At 47.6% G+C, this 15,957-nt stretch overlaps 1 protein-coding gene across 1 annotated transcript in view; it reads right to left on the reverse strand.

Moving 5' to 3' along the window:
- Positions 1-15,957, reverse strand: part of LOC142362072 (tumor necrosis factor alpha-induced protein 2-like) — a 41,872-nt gene that overhangs the window by 11,809 nt on the left and 14,106 nt on the right. Inside the window, exons 2-9 of the mRNA XM_075427313.1 lie at positions 14,481-14,807; positions 12,214-12,808; positions 10,443-10,560; positions 6,326-6,400; positions 4,067-4,167; positions 2,912-3,004; positions 1,432-1,564; positions 91-201 (exon numbers count right to left, since the gene is read on the reverse strand). Coding sequence (XP_075283428.1) covers positions 91-201; positions 1,432-1,564; positions 2,912-3,004; positions 4,067-4,167; positions 6,326-6,400; positions 10,443-10,560; positions 12,214-12,808; positions 14,481-14,766 — 1,512 coding nt within the window. The 5' untranslated portion in view covers positions 14,767-14,807. The remainder of the gene's footprint in view (positions 1-90; positions 202-1,431; positions 1,565-2,911; positions 3,005-4,066; positions 4,168-6,325; positions 6,401-10,442; positions 10,561-12,213; positions 12,809-14,480; positions 14,808-15,957) is intronic.

Consider the following 15,957-nt stretch of genomic DNA (forward strand, 5'->3'; position numbering starts at 1 on the left):
GGATTAATGTTCAAATACTGTGCCATCAAGGACTAGTTTTAGTGATTTCCTGAGTAATATCATGTTCTTACTTGCTTATTTTTTTCTTACCTCATACATGTCTGTTTTTTTCTTCCCAAATGCCAAAAAGCTTTGCTTTAAGGATTCAAGGATGTGGTCAAAACCACTGTCACACTTTTTGAAGTGCTCCTTCAGTGTTCCCTGAGGAAAAGGGACAGACAGAGTCAAAGGATGCACATGTAGAGACACCACACAGACAGCAGACACAGATTATTGTGATTTTGCTCCTTCTGCTCTCGGAAACAGACGCGTCCATGAGCTGCAGCATCCTGTGCCTTCATTTCAAAGAAAAACAAAACATGAAAGAAAGAAACAATTCAAACTCAGGAAGGATGTATTAAGTTCTTAAGCCCAAACCTGGAAGACCAAAAACTATGAAAAATGGGGAAAATCCAGGGACTATGTAAAACATGCCCCTACGGATGGGGAGCGTATGAAGAGCCAGCTGTTCTGCGCCCTTCTGCTGTGGCATCCTGCTCCCAGCATAGATGGCCACTGCCTCTCATTTAATGAGAAAATACAAGGATCATTTAGCAGGCAGGCAGGGGATAAACTCTGTCTTACATGATTCTGGCCCATGTTGACACATCAAGAGCAGGACTGAAAACCTGACCCCCAGGTTTCCTGTTCCTTCCCAGGGCTGCCCACGCTCTGTCAGAACCACCCCCAGCTCCCATCTCAATGTGTGTGCCCATGGGACAGGCTGGCAAGGAGCTCTGGAGACCAAAACTGCAGTTTGGCCAGAGTTTGTTTTGTCGTTTTTCTTTTGCTACCTTCAGCATGCTCAAGGAAGCCCGTGCAGTGGGCCTCAAGATGCTCAGGGGAGCTTCCCCAGTGTCGTGGCTTAACGAAGGAAACGCATAACACCACACACTATTAGGAGCCTGAAACTGTGTTATCTAGACCTGGAGTCCAGGATATGAAGGTGGGTGTCTGGGCTAATAGTCTCATATTAGAAAGTGTGAAGGGAGAGGAACTTTTCCCAAGTGAGGGATAAATTTCTGGTCAGCCTTCTCTACAACCTGACTGCCCATCACAGCCCTGGGCTCTTTGAGTTCTTGCTGCCCCAGGAAGATGCTCAGCTGCTGGGGATGAGTAGGTACCAGGTGAAGTTCAACTCCTGGGGTCTGGGTGCCCAGGGGCATCATGGAGTACCCATTTGTAGCACAACAGCAAACACTACAATCAGTGGAACTAGGATCCACAAAACCGGAAAAGACAAAGCTGTCAATATATAGCTTTAGACAAGGCAGAGGAGGGTACTGGGCTGAAGATCAAACTATGGTTGCACCCTTTCCAAATCAGGACACGAGAGTGAAGTGCCTGCCCTACAGTCTGCAAATACTCAGTGCTAACAGGGGTCCGCCATACCTTGACTTTAGAAGCGACTGTCTGCAGAAAATGCTCCGTAATCTCATCTTCCATCCTGTCTAGATATCCATTTACCTTAACATCCTGACCAGTGCTGGCACTGCAAATGTGTGTTAGCTTATGCCAGACAGTCCTGTTAAAAAAAAAAAAAAAAAGGGAGGGGATATGGAAAGTATTGATCAGACTAAATCAGGCTATTCTCTCAGATCAAAACTCTTCCTACAATAACCCACATGACTGCCTGGGTAATTGAATGGACAAATGTTTAGGTCCAGGGCTAGCTCAGTGACCCACATATGTGCACCCATCTTTGGGACAGCTCTCGTTAAGATACTGCCACAAGGACACGAAAGCTCAATGCACACAAATGCCACTTGCACCCATCACTAGCGTGATTAGGTAAGTAAAAATTCTAGTATTTTCTAAAACAAGTAGGCATGAAGTGGCCTTGAAAACTGGAGGCTGGGTGAGCATCCTGTATGCCTCTGACACCCTACAAATACAAGATCAATAATTATCTTCCATTAGAATGGTCTTCAAGTCTGATGGTAAAAATTATCACCAGCTTGAAACCAGACATTTTACTTTCTGGAAAGACTCAGTGTATAACTTTATTCTCAGTATCACTGTAAAGAATTACATAAAAGAGCCTCATAAGTATTCAGTCTAGGATCCAGCATCACCAGCATGCAAATACAACAAATAAAGCAGCTACCTAGGCTCAACACAAGGCTCCAATGTTAAGTAAACACTGTGCATATGCTGATTTGGGGCATTTTGCTGACTCCAGAGCCCCAGATAATTCTACACAGGAAGAAGAGAAGCAACCTTGTTCTCTCCATTGCTGCAAGCACTTCTGAAATTAGCTCGTAGGTGCAAACAGCCTCCTCCACCCTTCTGTGCTTTATTGCTTCCCTCCTTCCTAGCAACCCCGGGGAAAGCCTGGCATGCTTGACTGGGTTTCATTCAGCAAAGTACTTCAGCCTGGGCTTACCTTGAAGTGCGCTAGCACACCCATCTCAGTGCAACGTTTATAGGCTTTCCTAATGAGGGAGAACCAAGCCAGGGAGAGGAACCACATCCCAACACATGGCAGGGTTGGCCAGGATAATGTCCCCACATGCAACACAGCACTGCTGCCTGCTTTCTGCTCAGGGTCGTGGGCACCAAGAGGAGCGAGATGGTGGACCACAGGCTATGGCCCCTGCACCTGCAGGGCCTGGGAGCAGGTGGGAAGCAGCAGCACCACGCTGCCAATGCAGTAGTCCTGGCCTCCTCTCTCTTGCAGGGCAGGTGGGACAGCTCTCCAGGGGTCTTGCTGACCGCAGCTGGCTCCCTCCGTGCGTCAGGGTTGGTGTGCATAGGGCTGGATAACCAGATCCAGCTGGAGGCGAGGCTGACCCCATGGCAGAGTTAGAAGAAGATCAGACAGCAGAAAAAATCATTTTTCTCCACATGTCAGCAGGGTTTGGTTTCTAACCTGAGAATACAGCAGTTCTCCAGGATTCGTAAGCTGCTGCAGATCCCCGGGCAGCCACCAAGCTGGAGAAAGCTTCTTACTTCGTTTTCATAGCTAAGTTAAAACAGGAAGACATATCTTTAAGCTGGCGTGCTCTGTAATGCATCTGACAGTGTTAGCACTGCAGCAAATGGGGGAAATATTCTGTGACTATTTGTCTTTTCAGCACGCACAGCTTCACTCCCCAAGGTGGGATCCGCAGCGGGGCAAAGACAGTCTCTGTCCTGCCCAGCTGGCGAGGAAGGAGAGCACAGGAATGGCACAGGGAGAGCCCTCAAGCTGGCTGGGTGCCACTGCTAGGGATCGAGAGGCAAGAGGTTCGTTTTACCATTGCTGTTGCTGCAACACTTCCTTCTGGGAAGCAACTCGGGCTTTGCCGATAAAGCTGCAGAATAAAGCCTCAGCGTGTATGAATAACCCACAAAGGCTGTCACCTGCTTCGTCGCAGTCTCCGTCACACAAACGGCTCCTGGACAACTCTGTTCTACAGGAATTTCCTTCCTCTCATAATGTGAAGGGCCAAGGATCCTAAATCAAACCTCCTTCTGAAACAGTCACCTGCAACCAGCAGTACTGGCATTTTCTGCTGCAGGGGATACAGTGGAAGGGAGATGCCCAAGAACAAAAACCAGATAAAGGGAGCACAGAAGAAGTGGTGAGAGGGCAGAAGATGAGAAGAAGACATTCGTTCTCCTCTGAGAAGCAGGACAGAGCAGAGCTCCTCACCCTCCCAGGGAGCCAGAAGAAATCACATGCCTAGGAAGCACAGCCAGGGTAGGAAGGGCCAAGCCTGGGCACCGGCCACGCCGCCGCCCCTCTTTCTGGTTGTTTTTAAGGTCTGAGCCTCTTCAGAATAAACATCCCCCAAGGCTTTAACTTGTCCAGGCAAGTCCAGGTGCACTTTGTTCCCTCAGCTTTAGTCCAACAGCAAATGCTGAGCCCATAAACAGAAGCGAAGCGCTGTCATTCCAGTAACAGCTTGATGGGAAACAGCCATCAGACTAAAGAGGGGCAACGGTAGATCTGGGTGAACGCAGCATGACCAGTCACTTTGTTAGGATATCTCTCTTTTGAGCACTGAGGACATTGCCAAGGAGGGAAACAGCATCCTCCTACCTTTCCAGGAACCTCAGGCACTCCTCCAGGCACACAGCTTCCACCTTCTCGCTCAGGCTCTCACTGACACGCCACGCAGCCTCCATCTTCTCTGTTAGTATCTGTGGATTTCAAGGCATGAGAGGAGAGCACGACAAAGCCGTTTGTGGCAGTGAAAGGAATATATCCCATCCCTCACCTTGCTGCCAGCCCCTCTGCATTCTAGGCAATAACTTCTGTGTCAGTTTTGAGAGTGCTTGTGGAAATAAAAGTGTTTTTTAGGAGCCTGATCTTGATGCCAGATCCTGCACCTCTGCTACCGCTGCTTTCATTGCGGTCAACAGGCTGGAGTCAAGTCCTGCGCTCAGGGGAAAGCCTGTCCCTACAGATGTTCTCTGCTAACAATGTCCAGCCTGGCAGCTCAGCTCATGCCCCGTGGGAGCACCTGGGCTTCTGCGTGACTCATGCAGATAAATCTGGGCTAAAAAAAAAGTTCAGCAGCTCCAGCAGCATGCCCTGCGCCTCTGCCAGGGTCTCTACCAGGGATGTCTGAAGAAGATGGGTGGCATCTTCCCAGCCACCACTGCTCACACCTGACATGGCAATGCGTGTTGAACCCCAGGGCGCCTGTCCCACCCCACTGACCCCAGCTGGGTGGCCCAGGTGCCTGCAGGAGTTGGGCTGTGCCAGACAGCTGGAAAGGCACCCCACATTGGGCAGGCTTGAGCAGGTGGCAACTTAACGCTGCCCATTAGTTGCTCTGTGGAAACAAAAGCTTGCAAGGGGAGGCGAGCCAGATGGATAAAAGGAGACAGATGGACTCATACGTTGTGCTCTCCCAGTGCTCAGGGAATAGTCAGCTAGAGACAAAGGGTGACTCACGTCATGAATGGGTTTTTCCACTGCTCACAACAGATGTAAATGTTCGACCCAAAGGGACAGGATAAAATATGCCACCCCATAGTGTCAGGAAGCCATGGCTGATGAGTTTCCATGACACCTTGTTCATTTTCTATCTGATCTTTAAGTGTTAACCTGAGAAAATTGAGGAGGCGGTAATTTCATAAGGCTTGCCTGTTTATCCAGGCTTTTCCATCACCTACCCCAGAGCATTCAAAGCTGTCAGTTACATACACAACAGCAAAACCACTCGTGCTGAAGCATAGCCAGATGTTGCAGATACGAGGACCACAGTATTCAAACCCAGCTTTGACATGGTCCCTGTTAGAAACCTTTGCTCTGTCAGCCAGAAGCAAGAAAAAAAAAAAGCCAGCTTGATAGCTAAAAGCCACAGGTACATCACGGAGTACATCACTGCTCCACTGCTCCAGCAGGCACAGGGCAAGGCGAGGAGGGAGCAGTCCCCTCCGTGAGCTCTGCACTTGCTGCCTGGGTCTGAGTTGGGCCAGAAAAGCCAGATTTTGCCAGCTAAAGCTATATCCTCACAAGGAAGGCCAACTGCTGCTGACCAGCAGTGCCTACCACCAGTCTCCATCAGGGTGTCTGAGGTTGTCTGCCATCACAGAAGACCATGGGACTACTTCCCTCTCTTGTGACCTGAAACAGGACTGCCACTGGGGTGGTGGAGAAGAAAGATACAGTCATGGCAGCCCACAGCTTGCCCCTGATCTCTAGCATCACTTGAGCCCAGATGTAAACCCCAGGATTTATGCTAAGCCTTCTGCCGGTCTTGATCCAAACACCCTCTGGCCATGGTATGTACTGCTCATAAATCAGCAGGGTGTGCTCCTGCAATGCCCTTTGAGCACTTGGCTTCGCGGTGCTCTGAAGCAGCCCTTTGTGCTGCCTAACTCGTTGAGGCAGCAGCCGCAGCTGTACCCAGCACATAAGCAGGGAGCAAGCTGCCTGCATTTACACTGCCAGATCTGGGGACCTGCCATGGTTTGGCAACTCGTGCTGCTCTTATAGAAGCGCTCTGCAGAACTCATACAGAGCAGACCGGTTAACACACACCATGACTTTCCAAGAGGTTATATGAAAATCCAGGTGCATGTATGAAAATGCATCTTCAGCATGAATCAGCTAATCTCAGGCTCATCCTTTTCCAGCTAGTTTAGTTTTCTTCACATATGCACAATAGAAAAACAGGTTTGGGAGCAAACAGGTGCAGTTTAAGTACCACAGCTAACTTGCAAGCTTTAAACACATTGAGCTTAGCCCAAGACGTGCAAAACTGGGTCTTGCCAAATACCTACATACTTGTGTGCCAAAACACAACTGCCCCAAAATATGAGAGCTTTTCAGTTCCCCCCGGTTTACCTGAGTGACTGCAGCATCTGCACAAGGGGGTTTCCCAATGTCGAAGGCTTCTTTCAGGGCTTTCCCTAGTTCTTTCTAAATATTAAAAGAAAAGAAAAAAGAACAGTTGAGATACAATGGCATTCGTAATGAGTTAGGTTTCCCAGCCTCTCATTATGCATTTGGACTAGATGAGTTTCTGCCTCTATTTTTTTGGCCATCTCATTTAAGCCAAAGCCTGGCTATTTTCCACTTGACCTAATAACATTGTTCTGTTTTGTTCTACATTGTTTGTTTGAGTTTAAATGACTTGCAGCTTCCTTTCATCCCAGTGTCAGTTTGGGTTATCTACAGTCTTCCCTAGTTAGCTTGGCTCAAATGAAGGCACCCACATAGCAAAACAAGGCTTAGACACAACACTGTGCTGCCAGCTACTGTAGCTGAGATTTCCCACCCTTCCTAGCTCCAACCAGCACCCGCATAAACCAGCCAGTGCTAATTAAAAGCATTCCCTCACTTGAGCTGGGGACTTGTGAGCGCAAAGAGGAGTTGGGTTCATGTTTAGAGCTGCTGTCACAGAGAGAAGAGACCCATGAGGCTGCGCGATGGGAAATTTCCTAAGACTTGGCTGGCTTGTGTTATTTTGAATGGACTGTAAAAACAAAACTAACAGAGAAAGGGCTCACTGCCTAAAACACGATCTGACCTTTACAGAAGCTTTAAACTCAAAAGCCTGGCTCGCTTATTTATTTTTCATTTCTGCATCTTCCTCCAAGGAAATAGAAAGCGTGTAAAGTCTGATCTTCCATTTTTGTCTTTGTTCTTTTCTGGCTGATGAATTAGGAAATTTGTGGCTGTCACTGAAGAATTTAGTCAAAAGTATAGTCAAAACAACTGCTCTGCCATACTCGTTGAAAAGTGTTAATCAAAAACAAATAAGCAGTTGAAAACAACCCGAGAAAAAATTCCTTTCCTCCTGAGTGCCATCACCTGACTGTAAGCAATTGTGTGAACATGATGTGCTGAGATAACACATCCCAGCCGAGCTGCACAAACACTTCTAGCCTGCCCCAGCTGCACAGTAAAATGTGTCAGCTTCAGCCAACACGAAGGTCTTGCTCCCCAATGGGACAAAGTATGCATTTAGTTAGTAACTGCAAGACAATAACTTGTTGAGCCAGAGTAGTTAGATTAGTACGCTTTGGATCAGATGATGTGTCTGAATTACAAGAGCTTGCCCATTTGTAGCTCTTGTGGTGACACCAGCACCACAGGCACCACAGCTCCAGTGTGGAGAGGACCAGAATTTCTGCTGTTACAAACAGCCCCATAAATAACCTCCAGTTTCCTCCTTGTCTCTCCTTGTCTGACCAAGACATGGTACCCCATGCTGTAAAAGCTTCAGATCCATGGATGCCCACCCTGCTAGTGCTGGCTGCCCAGCATTGGAAAATACAAGGGGCTGAGCTATCATTTGGGTCCCTCATCTGTCCAGCTGCTGTTTTAAAACATGCAGTAATTTAACATCCTTGAGACCTCAACATCGTTATCAAGTGCGGTCAAAATTGGCTAAGAGGCTCATCATGGGTGGGAGCACACCGCTGACACACCGGCAGGCAGGTGGGCAGAACAACGGCCCAGCCTTACTCGTTTGGGCAGCAGCAGGTCCTTGGCCCAGATTCTCCAAAGCACATGAACTTCTCAGTTCTCCTTTTGTCTACTCAAAAAAATAGAGGGAGGGAGGGAGGGAAAAAGACACAGAACCAAGTGAACCTTTGCAGGTCAGTCTAAACCCTCAAGCTTTTGTCCAGGTGTGCATGTCAAGGACCCAGTTTTGAGCTGAGCCTGTAGAAGCAGGGATGGAAAGTTCATTTTCCATCTCTCAGTATCAGAATGAACCCTGGTGTCATGCTGGAAGGCTTGCCTTGCACTCATGTCAAATTCCCCAGTACAGCAAGGGCAGGGGTGACGCATCGACAGCCCAGTCGATGGCACCGTCATTTCCAGTTCACCAACCCTGCAACCTCAAAAGGCGCAAAGCCCCCTTGCCCCAGACATGTCTGGGCTGAGAAATGCTGCCTGCATGCAGAGCTGGCCGAGCTCCCCGCAGTGGTGTTTGAAAGTGGTTTTGAACCCCACGTGGTGTCTGAGCTCTCAGCACCTTCAGATGTGGTCACAGTTCTCATCGCTCATTTCTGTTTCAAGTGCTTTTAGTTTGCACAGATATCAGGCTGGCACTCCCAGTGACAATCCAGGTTTTCGTAGGCAAAGCAGACCATGCTTTATTCTGGTCAGTCTCTTTTCATTTAGAGAACATTGTTATCCACTGAAGTGGCAAAACCTGCACCATGTGATCTACAGTCACAATTATATATTACAATCGCTCAGAACTAACTGAGGACATTTGCTCAATAGCAGCTTCCTGTATATTTGGAATAATGAAGGTCTGGGGTATCCTGGAAAAAAGAAATAGAGGGATAAAGCAGGTTTTACAAGCTATGCCACTGAGCTGAGTGAAGAGACATCCATAATTTTTCCATACGGAGTCAGCTCATGTCCACTTAAGCTCAGCAGCTTGAACATGGAGCTGTTCCTAAGCTGGCCAGGTTTGAAGCGAGCTGGGATGCTGCTGTACTACTCACTCCAGCAACTCCAGCTCTGTTGTCTGTGTACAATGCAGCATCGCGTAGAGCTGCCATGCTTCCAGATCCAAGGTGGCATGAAAAAAGCACAGCCAGCTCAGGGCAGCATGGCACAAGTGCTCATAACCACTGCCAGATCTCGGTGAGCCTGCTCAGTGCATGGTGTATTAGGAAAGCAGAAAGCCCATGGTTAAACAAAAGCTTTCTCCAGCCATTACATTAGAGGGAACAGAAAAAAAAAAAAAAAAAAAGTGTTAAATTCTCCGTCACTGTTAGTCAGCATCTGTGAGGGTTTGTCAATGACTCAGTGACATGCTCTAAGATAACCTCACCAGCACTACCCTGCGTAAAGTCATTTCCTTCACTGAAATATGTGCTAAAAACAGACCTTAAGAACATGTGGTCTTCCCCAGGGTAATGATCAGAAACAGTCCATAAAGATGCTTAATGTTAAACACTGAAATCCGTAGGTTTCAAGCATACTGTCACCGGCTGGCACCTCTGCTCCCATGTTTGTGACTACCTTTGTGTTCTCCTTCAGGGAACAGGTCTTGAGGAAAATCTCTGCCATTTAGAGTACTTTCCCTGGGGTGATTCAGCAATTTGCCACGGAATTTCCCCTCCTCTGCTCCCCGGGGGCTGGTGGAAAGGGAAAGCGAGAGAGATGAGTGTGGTAACTCCTGCTGCTGCATTTTGGCTTTAGCCGAATCTAAAAGGCCCCGCTGAGTTTTCCAAATAGCACGGTTTCCTCTGGAGCTCCCCGTTGCTACAACACATCTTCCCTGCTTCGTTTGTATTCCACAAGCCTCGACAGCATCCTTCAAAGGGGGAGCTTTGCTGAGCAAAGAAAGAGATCCTGCAGCCCTGGAGCTGAGGTCACCTTGGGGATCGCAAGGCAGGATGCCCTGCTCCGACCTTACAGGAGGGCTGTGCTGCATGATTTCTTCTGCTGGGCTCTGGAAATCATCTTTGCTATAACCTCAGCAGCGTCAGTCCAGCAGTCTGGAGAGGGCTGTGAGGGGTCCACACGCAGCCAAATCCAGTGGCCTCAGTGTCCTGCACAACTGAGGCAAAGGGGCTATAAAAAAACCCAACTGTTGCACACTACGGGCTCATTAACAGCCAGAGTGAAGATGAACAGCAACTCAAAATGGCTCTCAGTAAGGAAGTGGATTTCACCCATAGCCTCCCTTTCCTCCAGATACATTGACTTCTGAGCAGAGTAGGCTGCAGCACTGTGAAGGTGCAGCAATGGGATGAAGAGAGATTGGCAAACATCCCAGCATCTCTTTGTTAAGGAGCAAGGACAGGGCAGCACCCCTTTGGCAGAAGACAGTCATGAATCTGCATGTCTGGGCTCTGCAATGAAACCTGGCCAAGATGGAGACCTTGGAGCTCACGCACATCTGGGAGCAGCTAATTTAACAAGGGCATTCCTTATTTTAAAACCGTGGGAATAAAACAGGCAGATTGGGGTAAAACTCCTGAGTTCTTACCTGGGCGACTGCAAGTAACTTTTCCTCAGTCTTCAAAGCAATCCACACAAGGCTCTGTACACCAAGGGAAAGGCTGTGCTGGGGGCTCTGCCCAGCTCTCAGACACGTCTCGCTGCCACTGCGTATAGAAACAAGAGCTCAGCCAGAGGGGCAGCTTCCCGCAGCTTCCCCTCGCCCGCCCGCACCCCCACGGCCTCACACAAAGCAAACGGGGTGCCCTGCAAGTGTTGGGACAGCCACACCATGGCAGATGATCTTTATCATGCCCTTTTGCCAGCTGTTCTTCCACATTGTTTCTTTTCCTTTTTCCTATATTTGCTGCCCAGATTACACTTTTTGCTGGCCATTTTCCTCTCCCCTCCCCTCAGCCCTGCTGCTGAATTCCTTCTTGGGCTTGGGCAGAGTCACCCAAGCACACTTCCATGGATGCACAGTTTTGCAAGTGTCACATGTTCTCTGTGAATGGATTAACAAGCAGCTAGATACCAGGACAACTGCATCTGCAGAGGAGGTGTCACTAAGGTTGTAACTGTATTCAAAGAGGAAAATCCAAATAGTTAAGTCTGACATCTCCTCTCTTCTCACTTCCACCTTCTTCACTGCCTTCCGACCCTAATAGAGTCACAGGCTGCTCTTGCTTTTTTTCTTTCCTTGAAGGAATTCAGCATTTGCATAACACATTTTTTCCTATCTTTGAGCTTTTCATTACATAATTATTCACCTCCAATTGCATGTAGGTTTTCAATATTTCATCAATCCATTACTCTTATCTAAAACAGAACTTTTACCATTGTAAACCCATAAAAGCAGCAGTACAAAGGATGCATCCTGGCCACAAGTCTCCCACGTGTCTGAGGACAGCATGCACCAGTGTGCACCCACTACCCTGCCTCCCTCCTTCAGGAACTGGTAAGGGGAAGAGCCCACCTCATGAACAGTTTATGAGTTAATCAATGGTTTATAAGTCTAAGTAATACAAGAGAAGCTCTAGGCTTGGATGGAAGCAATTAGATAACACAAAAGGGCTGAAAACTATTAGGATGCAAGTAGATTGGAGCTGTCAAGCAGCAAAGTAACCATGGACACAGAGAATCAAACACCTCATCTACCACTGTCATACATAAAGAAATCACAAGAAAGCTTCAGGCTTTGACGACAACCACAGGCTTTGAATTCACATTGGGCTGACAGGTCCCAGACGTGTCGCTCTTCAGATCATGGGGAAAGCCACATCTGTTTTCCCCAACTTCGGCAGGAATTTAATGATCTGCTATATGTTTTTCCTGTGATCTGAACACTACTGCAGGAAATATGGAAACAACTGGTCAAACTACAAGCCGGATCAAGCAGCAAGAGAACCAAGGAGATGACAAGAGAAGTCCACAGAGCATAACGCTGACATAAAGGCAAGAGAAAATTATTCTGGAGTAATCAGAGCATTATGGACCTTGCTAAAAAAGGCTTAATGTGAGAAAAGAAATTGTTCAGGAAAGCAAGACACTGTGCATGTCCAACAGGAGTCCAGCAGAGAAATACCTGCCTAACTCAGGTAAGCTCCTGAGTGCAGTACTAAGGATTTAGACAGAGGCAGTACTGCAATGAAAAAAGGCTCTGATTCTGAGAGCACAGAAAATAAAACAGGCAGCGGGCAAGTCTAAACTCAGCAGGAGTCCTGAGCATCTCTGCGCTAACAGGAAGCAGGGATTGTGCTCAGAACTGAAGAACAGAGATGTAGGAAAAATGTAGAGAAAAATAAGTCCTTCAAACATACCTTTTGTACATTTTAAGGACCCACTCATAAACTAAAAGACATTGGCTGAAGCTGAAATGGCTACTGTCAGTAAGGGTGGAAATGTGAGAAGACAAAGAGGCATCACAGCAGCGGGTGTAAGCGACGAACAGTCCTGCTTCCTTGAAGAAACCACTTCTGTGTTCCAGGCTGGGCAGAAATGTCTTTTCCAGCTGACTCAGGTGCTGTTTTAGTGCAGTCTCATCTGTGTTACTGGAGGAACCAAAGGGGGGAATCTGGGCAGTCATGTACTGTATTAGTTTTTCCTCCAGATCTTTCCTCCAGAAGTTTGGACTCCAGGCGGAAACAGACTCCGTCTCTTGGCTGCTGCCAGGCCACTCCGCTTCCTTCTGCTTCTCCCACTTCAGCGATTCCCCCACGGACTGCAATGGCTCCAGGAACATCCTACCACTTTCACTGAGTGCTTCTCCCACCACAGTCCACATTTGTTCAGCCAGTAGCATATAAAGTGATTCAGATTTTCCCACACCATCGTTTCCAGAATGCTCCAGACCATAAATATGATCACAAGCTTCAAAAAATTTTCTTTGCTCAATTAATCTGCAGATGGCTTCCCCTGCAACAGACAGAGTAACAAGACAACTTGATGTTTGTTCACTCCTTGATAGGACCCATCACTTTAATATCCAAGTACTGAAGTATGTAGTTTACGTGTATCTTAAAATTCCTCAGGATCTACTCAAGATAATCTCACCTAAGGTCTAGCACTAGAAATCTCTGTTTCCTTAAGGCAAGCACTTTCCTTCCTCTTTCTTTCTTTCTTTCGACCTTTCTCCTCCAGGCTGCTCTCCCTGCAGACTAGTCTTCTGCAGCTTTCCCTCAGCAGAGCTCTTCATATGGGTACCGCAGGTTCATTAATGGCAGTCTTTCTTTAAGGAATGTACCTTTTGTCCAAACAAAAGCATTAGTGAAAGGACATCTTCTGAAAGAGTCAACAGCTGAAAGTCAGGCCTAGAAGCAATCCTCTGTCTTCTCCACAGAAACCCTGGCAGGACCAAAGTGCTGCAAAATCTCTGGTAAGGTCCCTCCCTCCTGCTCCCAGTCTGGCACGGCTACGCAGAGGGAGTCACTCCTGCCAGCCAGCTCTCATCTCAGACCGAAGCTGCTCAGTGCAGTCCAGGGCCCTCCCTTTGCCAGGGCTTTTTAACTAAGCCAAACGACCTCACGTACTATTTCACACAAAGGTGAAAATCAGGAGGTGGTCTACCTATCTGCAGTGTCTCAGCAAAGGGGATTCACGTAACTCCCCATGACTTCCACATCCTCAAGAAGCTGTGGTGACTGAGCCACTGCCCTAATCACCAGATACTCCGTCAAGGCAGTTGGGAAATCTTCAAAGTTCAAAAGCTGGAAGGAGACATTTTTCACCGCTGCTTGCTTCCAAACCATCTTAACCCATCACACTCCACCCACTACTGAGGGTTAAAACAGGTGCCCAGAGCTGCGGGTTTTGTCCTGTTCATTTTGCAGATGACAAAATTGAGCAACAAAAGGTTAACAAGATTTGCCCAAAGGTAGATGGAGCAGAATCCAGAGGAAAAATCAAACTTGATGAGAACCCAGGGAAAGTTAAGCAAGGCCAGACACAGTGGGACTCTGGTATCAATTCAGGATACAGCTTTGGGTGTAGAATGAAGAAAGAGAGAGTATGAGCTTCCATTACCTTTCACCTGTAGCCTAACTTTCCTCTATGAAAACACCTCGTCTTTGTAGTAAGAATTAAATCAAACAGGACTGGAGGGAGTAACATGACACAAAACGGAGAAGGGTTGATGCAAGGTTCTTCAGCAAAGCAATGGGCAAGCCGCTCAGGAGGGGTCTAGCAAGATGCACTCGTCTTGCCTCAATACATGCAACACCTAGGAAATGGTTACTTGGCACAGTCAGCCGGTTCACAGCCTACCTCCCCCCTCCCCATCCGTGGAAGAACAGCACAGTCACACCTGACAGGGTGTCAGTCACACATACATCGTCTTTCTCACAAGGCACATCAGGAGTCTTTGCAGGGATAAAAATAAAGAAAAATGCTTATGAGGCAAAGGGAAAGTAAGATACAGAAGTTTCCAGAAGAGCAAGTGTACAGCTCAGAAAAGACAGAACTCAGGTGAAGGATGGGGAGGACAAAAGTGTAAAGCGCCTACTCCAGAAGCTAACGAAAACAAGAGCATGCAGGGGTGGGAGAGACAGGGAAGGTCCAGGACTGGACCTAGAGATAACTTCAAGGTTACCTGGAGGTGCCTCTCCCTCCACTGCCTTCCTGCTGGGTGCCACCTTCAGCAACTTCCCTGCCGCATCCTCACCACCAGCCTTCTCCTCCGCTGTCTCTCTCCCACTGGCCACAGCCTTCAGCAGTTTGCCTGCCATGGATTTCAGCTTCCCCCTCCTCTTTGCTTCCTGCTTCTTTCTCTCCTCACGCGTGGCCGTGGGCAGCATCCTTGTGTTTTCCCCAGCCATCTTCTCCCACTTGCTGCCTCTTCCCACGAAGGCTGCCCAGGAATACTTTGTCTTCCTCATGATCCCAGCAGATCCAGTTGCTTGCTGTCCAGCTGGGAATGCTATCAGAAAAACATGTTAGAAACACTTCTATGCAAGGTGATCTTAGCGGCTGTCTCCCAGAGCAGTGATTTCTCCCCCGATTTATTTTTTTTCTGTTCAGCTACAGGCTTCAGCTGCCTTCGAAGAAGCCTAACCTGGTTCCTGCCCGTGCTGAGCGAGGACATTTTTATAGGCTCCCAGCCCTCTTATGTAATCTCTCTCTCTTCTAGGAAAATAATGTCAAAAACCTCATACACAATCTAACCACGAGCACTGGGGAAAGCCAGCGGGATTTTCAGCATTTTCTAAATGATTAAAACATCCCTACACGCTGCCAGTTATTTTGATGACAATCCTATCAGTTCAAAGGAGTTGATTATTAATAGTTTCTATGAAGCACACATCATTTTCCACTCACCCCACACACCCCGGCTGCACCTGAGTTCTTCCTTGGCAGGGAGATCATGCCTGGCTTTGGAGCCAAGTTTTTCCCCACCTTCCAGCAAGCCTAGTGTTAGCCAACAAGGAAGTAAAGCCCCAGAGAAGAGGCACTGGTTTTCAGGCTTTACCAGCACCGTTCAGAGGAGATAAGAGTGATCTCAACCTTCTGAATTGCGCAATTTTCCAGCAACTATATACACTATTATGTATTGGTTTAGTAGGCATGGTGGTGTTGGGTTGGGGGTTGGACTTAATGATCTTAGAGGTCTTTTCCAGCCTTAATGATTTATGATTCTATATTATTTTATATTTATACACACACACACATATATAAATGGCATAACATTGCAGCAATCCACTACTAATGTGTGCATGCATACATGCCCACCCATATGTGCAAGGACCGCAGCAGTGAGTCCGGGGCTGTCAAAGGTTCTGACCATAAACCTCAGAACAAATTGCTACACAGAAAATGTCATTTAACTCCAGAAGCTCATGCTCAAAACAGATTTTTAAAAAGTCCCTGCACTGCTGTGAGAAGACACTACACCTGGAGACAAGCTGAAATGCTGTCCTTACCACACTCTCTCTTTGCTAGATAGTTACAAATTGGTTTCTATTTCTCCATTCCATTATTATGAAAATGAAATCAAGAACTTGAGGATTTTCATCAGCTGAGAACAGAGTCTTGTATTAGCCTTTACAAGCTGCATTGATTCAAAACCATAC

This window comes from Opisthocomus hoazin, chromosome 7 (assembly GCF_030867145.1).
Source record: "Opisthocomus hoazin isolate bOpiHoa1 chromosome 7, bOpiHoa1.hap1, whole genome shotgun sequence".
NCBI lineage: Eukaryota > Metazoa > Chordata > Aves > Opisthocomiformes > Opisthocomidae > Opisthocomus > Opisthocomus hoazin.